General features: G+C 39.2%; 1 protein-coding gene across 2 annotated transcripts in view; it reads right to left on the reverse strand.

Annotated features, from left to right (window-relative positions):
• Positions 1 to 9,652, reverse strand: part of PIK3C2A (phosphatidylinositol-4-phosphate 3-kinase catalytic subunit type 2 alpha) — a 115,563-nt gene that overhangs the window by 29,564 nt on the left and 76,347 nt on the right. For both annotated transcript variants that reach the window (XM_019519659.1, XM_019519658.1), the window contains exons 13-21: positions 9,242 to 9,350; positions 8,740 to 8,882; positions 7,412 to 7,600; positions 6,613 to 6,706; positions 6,049 to 6,143; positions 5,501 to 5,681; positions 4,847 to 4,951; positions 3,211 to 3,303; positions 2,335 to 2,464 (exon numbers count right to left, since the gene is read on the reverse strand). In XM_019519659.1, coding sequence (XP_019375204.1) covers positions 2,335 to 2,464; positions 3,211 to 3,303; positions 4,847 to 4,951; positions 5,501 to 5,681; positions 6,049 to 6,143; positions 6,613 to 6,706; positions 7,412 to 7,600; positions 8,740 to 8,882; positions 9,242 to 9,350 — 1,139 coding nt within the window. The remainder of the gene's footprint in view (positions 1 to 2,334; positions 2,465 to 3,210; positions 3,304 to 4,846; positions 4,952 to 5,500; positions 5,682 to 6,048; positions 6,144 to 6,612; positions 6,707 to 7,411; positions 7,601 to 8,739; positions 8,883 to 9,241; positions 9,351 to 9,652) is intronic.

Here is a 9,652-nt window from a genome sequence, read left to right on the forward strand (position 1 = left end):
TGAAGCCCCTTTTACACGTGAGGAAATTGCCCCTTTTAGTGATTTAATTGCCTTTTTAATGATTTGTGTAACAATGTACATGTTCAGCGGCATATTTCAATTTAAACGACCTGTTTACGTAGCATACTAAGACACATCCTATGTATTTCAGTTTGCTACACAACAAATTACAGTAATATTCCTCATGTATTCAAGGGTCCTATCCAGAGAATGTGGCAGGGATAGTGCACAGGGCACTAGAAGCTCGGGCGTGATTGGGGAAGCTCGGGCTCGTCGGGCTTCCAATGCCCCGTGCACTGTTCCCGCCACCTTCTTGCTGCCAGCACACCCAGCTGCCCTCCTGCCACCTTCCTGGGGCAGCCAATCCATTCCCAAGTGGTCCCAGGCAGTCCTAGGTGGCAGGGATAGTGCACAGGAAGCCTGCCAAGCCTGAGCTTCCCTAAACATGCCCAGGCTTCTAGTGTTCTGTGCACCGTTAGATCGTGCAGGTGCAGCCTGTGAGCTGGGGCTGCACCTGTGCAGCTAGCACCCCGCAGCCACAAAGGGAAGCACCAGGCCCCCTCAACTCAGCAGCTGTGCAATCCCATGGCAGTCTGCGTGGGCGGGTTCTACTGGGGGCAGGGAAAAAGTAGTGAGGGGTCTGATTTTTTTCCCCCCCCTCCCAGAGCCTGCCTGCATCTCCTGCAGCCAGGGAGCAAGCTGCTGGAGGGTCACACAGCCGGAGCTGCAAGGGACCCAGGTGCTTCCCTCTGTGGTGGCAGTGCCCCCCCAAGCAGCATCCACCCACGGGCACCCTGCCTGGGCAGTCCCAGGGGGCACCACTACCATACAGGGAAGTACTGGGGCCCCTCCGCAGCTCAGAGCCTACTAGCACTTGCCCCCTGGCTGCAGGAGAGATGGGCAGGCTCAGGGAGGGGGGCCAGCAGCAGAGAAAAGGAAAAAAAATTCGGACCCCTCACTGCTTTTTCCCCCACCCCCTTCTTTTCAATGGAGCCTGCCTGCTCTGCGGCAGGGGGCCCCGGTGCTTCATTCTAGCTCCGACTTGCCCACATGTTTGAAGTGCCTCAGGATCTTTTATAATAACATACTTATTATGACTGTCTGTAGCACTCCAATTGGTTGTTTCAATAAGCATTGTGATTGGCTGCCGAGACAACCAGAGTGCTCTGGACAGACAGAATAAGCCTGTTATAGAACACAGTGCCTTCTGTATAGCCCAGAAGCAGATGACTTCACAAACAGGAATTTATTCTTAGCTAAGTCTCTGCTTTTACCTGGATGCCACTATAGATAATGGTTAAAAATTGTCATTTGTGCTGTTAAGGGGACCTAACCCAAGAACTGCTGAGAAAGATATCCACATCTCCTGACCTGCAAGTTGCAGATTCTCAGAACTGTTCAGGTCCACAATGCATTAGTTCATCTGGTCAACTTCCACAAATTATGTTCCATTAATTTAAGGCAATCAGGACTCGTAGTAGAGAATATATCTTATTAGACCAACAACATTTTTGAGAAAAAAATTCTTTAATTGCAAGCAAAATTAAAGAAATTAAAATTAAAGAAATCTTTTAGTAGACCAACAAGATTTTTGCAAAAAAAAACTCTCTCTACTACAAGTCCTGATTGCCTTTTCCTCTAGACCAATATAGCTACAACCTGGATACCGTTAAATTAAGACATTTAATGCACTCAAATGCAATCCATAATGAACAAAACTTTAAAAGAAAAAAAGTCTTCATGTTCCCCGTGTAATGTTTTACAATGCACGATGCATAATATATTTTTAATTGAATGTGTTAAAACAGGCAAGTATTATTTTTAACCTGCCTTCTGGAAAGTTTGACCAGCCTTTCCCACAGACACCATGAACAGCTGTGTCAAAGCACTAGCAGTTTGATTCTGACCTAAATAGGTTTTCTGAAATTATTTGGGAATAATTAAGACTGCAACTGTTCCCCTTCCCCTTTCATGTTGAAACAATAACTAGTTTCTAGTACAGATGTCTGTACTGCATCTATTTTAACTGTTTCCATGGGTGTTTTTGTTCTATTAATCTCTGACAGCAGGGATTACAGGGAAGCTCAGTCTCAACAGCAGAAATGTTTTAAAACATAGCTCTAACAGGGACTTCATTAAGAAATTCAAAACAGTTTAATTTGAACCAAATACTTCTACCCCCAAGTGGTCAGCTTCTTTATGGGAGCTACTGATGGCCTTAATTATTTAATGGGTCCATCTCCAAAGAGGAACCTGTAGACATTATGCCAAGAATGTGAGTGCAGCTCCTGGGAGGAGCAGCAGGGGAATGCAGTGCTTATTGGGTTACTGTACCTCGATCTTTTCCAGTTGAGAGGCACTTAAAGATAACCATCCGCAGGTCCAGCCCCTCCTGCAGCCAAATCTTATCCATAATCTTTATCATTTGTAAAGCCAACATATCTTGCCGTAAGTCTTCTCCAACCTCACAAAAAAAAACAACACATCTTGATAAAAAGGATACACATTCAACAAAACTGAACTTGACAGGTTATGTTCCCTTGCAAGAAATAAATTATCCTTAAATCAACAACCGACTTGCTTCCTTTTATCTGTAAGTTTATAAAAAAGGACAAGTGGAAAGCAATGATGGAGATTTTTACAGCACGTTCAGACATTAATTAACCCTTATGATCCAAATTTGAAAGAATTGTTCTTTTTACAATTTTCGCTTTGTCTCCAAGAATGGGCAAGGGGCCACTTCAAAGGTTAAGGTACTATTGGAAGTCTTTGAAGATATAGGTTCAGTTCTTAGTTGTGCTACAGACTCCCTGCATGACCATGGGCCAGGTCACTTGTGTCTCAAAGTTCCCTCTTTATAAACTATCGCTCCACTGAAGTGTATCATGAGAATAAATGTAATGAAAAAATCAAGGAGTATTTAAGTTATGGCCTTGAAAGGGGAAGGGGGGATTATAGAAGTACAACTGAAGTCTCCTACAAACACTAACGAGTCTTATGAAATTTGTTATTTTCATTCATCCAGATACTTTTTCCATATTGAATCTTGTAAATCAGTTAAATAAACAGCATAGTTGAGATGCAGCTATTAGCCTGCAGACATAAGTCAAAGCTAGTCACTATTTTTGGAAGTACTTAACCATCAAAAAAAAAACCCTTGTAATTCTCCCCCGCCCCCCAAATACACCAGGAAAGAGAAAAAAAACATACCTTAAACATTACATTAATTTCTTCTCCCAGTGGATCTGCATTCACCAATGCAACTTTTAGTGGTACAGCATTAGAACTGAAGAAGGAACATGCCTGCAAATGAGTTTTAGGTTAATTATCATTTAGAAAGGCAACTGGTAAAATATTTATTAACACTCAAACCAATATTAATAGTTTGTAAGTGAGAAATTTGGGAATTACTAATCACGGCTATTTAGTTACTAACATTTCATACATTCAACACATTAACAAAGAAAGCTCTGAGATTACTCGAGTAGGAAAAGTAACATAAAGCGGTATCTCTACAGTGTGTAGTCTTGTACTTCCATTACTTCTGGAGTCTCAGAATCAGTAAGTAAAATTTGTTTAAGTCAGACCAGTAAGACTTTTCAACTGTGTTGACAATATGCATAATCTACTACATATTTAAAAGAAAATGGATTTTAAAAAAGTCTCACTTGAATAATAATTTGAGTGCTACATGGCATGACTATTTTCCTGAGGTTGTCCCATGTATTCTCAAATGTATCCTTGCACGGTTATACACAAATCAACAAAGCCTTTTTTATTAGCATACGTGTTTTAAAAATGAAAGCATTGTTACTAAAATGTAACCCACAAATTACGTGAAGTGCATAAAATCTAAAATAAGTCTGTCTACCAAGTATTAGCACACAACAAGTTAGTGCTCCAAATGAAAAATAAGAACAAACTAATCACCCGTCTCTAAAATATGCCAGACACCATTCTATTATTCTGAGTCTGGTAACATAAGTGTGCCCAAAGCAAGCAAGTCCATGATTCTCAGCAGCAGTCTACATAATTTAGGTAGTTCCACTGGAGTCCAAGGATCCAAACATTTTGGGGTAGAGGATGAGCATTCCCTGAACGGTCCCAAATTCTAGATTTTAATTCATTAGCTCAACGCTTAGTTTTACAACCCACAAATATGGTACACAGTTTCTCAGGCTTTTTTGCCATGGTGATTGTGGGGAATGTACCAGTATATGCTTACTTTGGCTAGGAGCCCTTGGGCTGACATTTATTACATTTTTGTACAGAAGCCAGTAGTGGAAGGTGGGGACCTTTTATAAGACTTAAAATGAAGAATGAATAAAAACAGCCACACAAATTTTAAGAAGTCTTTACAGATGGATTTAGTGCTGCCTCTTTATATTGTAGACTTGCAAATGTAGAGAGAATACAAGTTTGGAGCTTTCACCACATCTCATTTCAGTATGCTTTTTCTGGGTTGTGTAACAGTAGAGTTCTTAAGTCTACATTCTCTCCCAGACAATGCTCAAGAATATTCAGTTTGTCTGCAATATCCAACTGGTTGTTAATTTATGATAAAATTGTATCATACTTTTTCATCCTTCCCCCTCAGGATACCCAAGATGACATAACAGGTTTTTATGATTCTTAGATTAAGGCCTCATTTCATTGTGAAATAACTCTCTGAAGGATCTTTGTTTCTGCTCAACTAATTTAAGTGTGCATTAACTAATTCTAAAGATTTACACATCAACCAGTATAATCTCCTTTTATACATATCAAATAAATTTTCTACATGCTGACTGCTCTTCCAGAATTTGCAAGTAGGCAACACTAGTATCAACAGCTATTAGTGTTGTACCTTAACATTTAATTCTTTTGCCACGAGGCTGGGATTGAGAGGCAAACGGCATTTGTTCCTTAGGAAGAAAGACTGCATACGTTCCATGCCACTTTGCAGGACATTCTGCGGACAAAAAAAAAAAGAAAGCACAATTGACCTTAACTGAAACATCTAAAAGGAAATTTTAGACAAAGAAATTAAGGCAGAAGAGAGTGAAGAGCAGGGCAAATATCTTAATTCTTGAAGCACGTTGCTGCTTTACTTCTTATCCTAAACATAACAGGACAGTCCTAACACTATGCTAATTAATTTATTTCTGTATCAGCCAAGCTAAAAGTTACTTTAGTCTATAGAATTTTAATTTAATATTAATGGTAAGTAGACAAGGCTCTATAAGTTTCTGTGATGCAATGGGAAACGTTTCTGCAGCAACGCCAGTCTATTCCACTGCTGACAAATACCTTCATTCCCATCATTACATAACTATAGCTCTCAGTTAAAAAATTAGACATTGATAAAAACGTTATGATTCTCAATATCTGCTGATGCTTTCACTGTTTTATGGGCTTTTATATTTAAGTTTGAGAACTGTATCAATCACTGGGTAATGAAAGCAGAATCAGCAGTTTTATCCCCCCACCCAAATAGTATTTAAAAATTAAGCTTACATACCTGCCTAGCAGATCCACTGGCTTGCTTTACTTTTTCTGCTGCTGTTCCCAGAAGCTGCACCAGTTTGGTCTGCTTCTCCAGCTCTTCCCTCAGCCCCTTCCCACATATTGAGAGGAAGGCACCAAGAATAATCTTGTACCTTATCCCAAACTTTGGATCTTGTAAGGTATCCTTCAGCAGCCTAAAATATCAGGTACTCAGGTTAGATTTTTCCCCTATGAAGTCAAATTTTCTACAAAGTAAACATTTCAGACTAAGCTCAATAGCAAAGCTATTGAAAAAGCTATTAACAAGCAGCACTGCATAATACTATATGCATGTCTGAAATGACTGGTTTACAGGATCTAGTGAAATCCTGAAAGATAGTCATGTTCCTTTCATTAAACAAAGCAACGCTTAGGTTTTACATACTCTTCAGAGGCTGCAACACTTGTTGATCTATTACATATTCATGTAATTTTGGCACTGAAACAGCAAATCATTTGTTACAGTAAAGTTGATATTTCCAGAAATACATTATACAAAGCAACGAACAGATAAATTCTTACCAATACAAGTAGTGTGCTATTTGAATATTTCCCAATGCCCGAGCTAAAATGAACCTGACCAGAGCACTGTCCAAGTAGGTTTCATATTTCAATGCCTAAACACAACAAAAATACAATTAAAAAAAGACAATTATTTTCCAAGTTTCTTAGGTATTTAGTTTTAGGATTTAAAGTTACATGGTGACCAGAGATGTAGGGGCTCAGTAGAATAGCAAATACACCCTAGAATTACAGCAGTAATCTAATAGGATCTGTCACAGTTTAAGTGATGGAGGAACTAATATAAAACCATACCTGAAGCTTCAATGTCATTTAAAAAAAAAAGTTATTGTTTATTAGTACAGAGAATAAAGTCTAACACCTACAGAAGATGTTGTATAATTTGCTTATTGTTCTATGCAATCCAACGTGTAAAGCGGTATTTAAGTCCACTAAAGATATGACTCCATGCTTCACCTGTCACTGATTAGTAATTAAAATTGATTATATACGTATTGTGAAGATAAAAAACCTCTGTGAAATACTGGATAAACCTACAAAGTAAGCAAGCAGTTGGTTCCTTACCTGTACAAACTGTGGGAGGAAGTCTGCTAACTCATCATCAGTTATTGCCTCAATCCAATTAACAGCCGTAGTTCGTACTTCCTGATCTGCAAACCTACAAGGACATAAACAATTTTTAAATCATCCATTTATTGAAGTGCCAGGCAGGCATGAATCACCACCTGGTTTTGACAATATGCCCATCTCTTAAGACAGTATCATCCTGGGTTTAATATTGGTTAACCAGGCTACTGTTCACATGCTACAGTTTAGGCTGCAATTAGTAATCTCATTTTAGAACATTACAATGGCAGATGTGATTAAAGTCTGTCAAACTAAATAGTAAATATTTTCGTTCTTACGGTTTTGTAACAGTGTATATTCTAGTACATGAGCTAGATGAGAGGAGCTTTTAGATAAGTAGACAGAAATATACTATGACATTTTCCAGTAGAAGGGCAATCAGAAAATCTCTCTATGAATGAGAAAATAGGTCCGAAACAGATGTTTAAAAACTACTTTGGTAAAAAAACATTGAGCAGTTTTTTAGCCTCTATCCATGCAGGTCAAGAGGGAAACAGTTGACACGAATGGACAGTAAACAAAAACCAGAATGTGCAGTAGAGTTGGAAGTTAAAAGCATTTTGCAGAACAACAGAAAATGTCCAATCCATAGCTCTAAGAATTTATACAGGGACGTACCAAGAAGCATGTTATTTGTAACAGTGCAAAACAGATGGAAGTTTTGAAAGCACAAGTATTTAAAATATCGCTGGAATGCAACAGTGTGCATTTGCTCCTATTCACCGATTCTGCTTACTCTGAATTCAGTAGTTCCAGTGCAGTCAAAGGAGGTAATGGAGGCCACTGCTGAAGCAATGAGTATATTTCAGGAAGGCTTGCACAGTCCCAGTGCGGGGCGCTAGCTAGTATTTTTGGTAAGCTTTTTGTGCATCCATGGCAATAATGTCGTTTCTCCCACAAAAACTCTTTATCTTCCTTTGACAGGCTGTGGATAGTTCAAATCACATTTTTTATATGGTCATGCTGAATTGCAAAAACACTTGCCAAAGTAAATAAAATAAATCCCTTCTTCTGGGATTGAATGCAGCTTAAAAAGGTGCTATCTGCTACCTAGAAGCTTAATGCAGCCACAAGATGGATAAAATATTAGAGAAGCAGAGATCGGTACATTGCTACGCAGAACCCATTAGGTCAGAGACTGCAAGTGCTAGAAAACTTTATGTTGAATCTAAACAGAACTCTTCATGCTACACTATAGCTTAAATTCAAATACAGATAAAACATAGCAAAATGCTACTTCCCAAAAAACACATGCCGGACCATTAATTTGCCATTACTGTGCCATAGGCTCTAAGCAAGTAACCCACAAATTACACTTGCTGTGCCAAGAGGCTCTAAGCAAGTACAGAGGGACAAAAGAAGAGTTTAATAGCAAGGGAAATGTTATGGCATAAAGCTGAGAAAAGTACAGGCAAATTTTTAGATATCCCCACCATTTTGCGAATATTAGGACCCTGGTAGACAGCACATTTAAAGATGTTACTGACTGGTTAATCACATCTTAAGTAGTAACTGGCCGACATATTCATTCAATTAATGGTGTAGTAAAACAGAGAATAAGCCACAAAGTTATTACACAAAAAGTGTGAGGTAACTTTGTGGCTGGTTCCCACCATGCCTTAAATTGAAGATGTGGCACTCCCATGGCTAGAAGCCCCGATCAGCTGACTGGTGCCCCAGGCCATAGGAGCTTGCTGGTACAGAGGGAGCCCAGAAATCAAGGAGCCAAGATCATGATCCTGGGATCCCCCTGTACAAGCAACATGGCACGATTGGGATGTGACCCCCAGTTGCACAATCATCTCTCCTGCCATGCACATATGGTATGGCAGGAGGAGAGACTATTGGAATTGCAGATAAGATCCCATTGCACATTTAATTAAACATCTGTCAGTGGCTTTATAGTTCAGAAGCTCTTGGCAAAGTCAGTCACAGAACTTCAACTGCATTAACATTTCAGAGCAATACATTTCATGAAAAAGCCTATGTACTTCATTCCTCCTCCTCCAAAAAGTCGTCTGCATGTACAAAGGTAAAATAAAAGATAAAGCAGACAAAACATACCCCAAGGTGCTGTCTTTTGAGAGAATGGTAAGAAGTCGCTCCTTTACAAGTTTTTCCAATGTTTCTATAGAATGGTGTACAGAACTGTTTGCAGCTTGGGGAATTTTATATACAATATCAAAAGCCAGGAAAGGAAAGTCAACCTGAAAAGATAAAATGGCTTAGTTTCTAAACACACAAGAATACTTAAAGGAATCGAACTGATAGGGGTTACTCCCCAATTTTTGATTTATTAAACATTACTTCCCCAGCTCTGACTTATTATTGCATTAGAGCTCAAGGATCACTGTTTTGTACTTGTATTTTGGTTTTGTAAGATGCAACTATCTTTCCTTCTGCCTGAAGTTAGGCAAACACTGCAAACTACTTTTGTCTATTGCATAAGTTACCCCTTTTTCCACTACATACCTCCTATTACTAGTGACAGATAATTCTCAACTCTTTCAGCAATGAAACAAAACACTCAAATTGGGGGACATTTAAAAGATCACATACACACTACCTGCAATACAATTCTTTCCATAAGATTTCCTCTTTTATGAGACATTCCTGCTGTGGGACTCTTGTGTGAAGTCCAAAGGTACAAGAGCTTTGTTCCACAAGTCAATACACTAAATGCCAAAACAAGAAAAAAAGCACACTCTTTCAGTAGGCATAGAGAAAATTAAAAGAAAAACAAACATGCAGCATGTCAAACATCTATAACAAAGGAGAAGGTAGCTCAAAAAGTGCTAATCCGATATTAAATAGGTGTTGTTTAAATGGACTGTCAAATGGCTCCCTCAAGGTAAAACAATACAATGGGGCAGAAACATGGGACTGAAAAGAGGCCTCCCAGATCACCAAGTCCAGTTCTCTGTGTTCACAGGTAGTTATTCACTAAGGCCCCCACACACGGGGGGGGGGGGGGGGG

Source organism: Gavialis gangeticus, unplaced genomic scaffold (assembly GCF_001723915.1).
Source record: "Gavialis gangeticus isolate Ggan-Ray unplaced genomic scaffold, GavGan_comp1, whole genome shotgun sequence".
NCBI lineage: Eukaryota > Metazoa > Chordata > Crocodylia > Gavialidae > Gavialis > Gavialis gangeticus.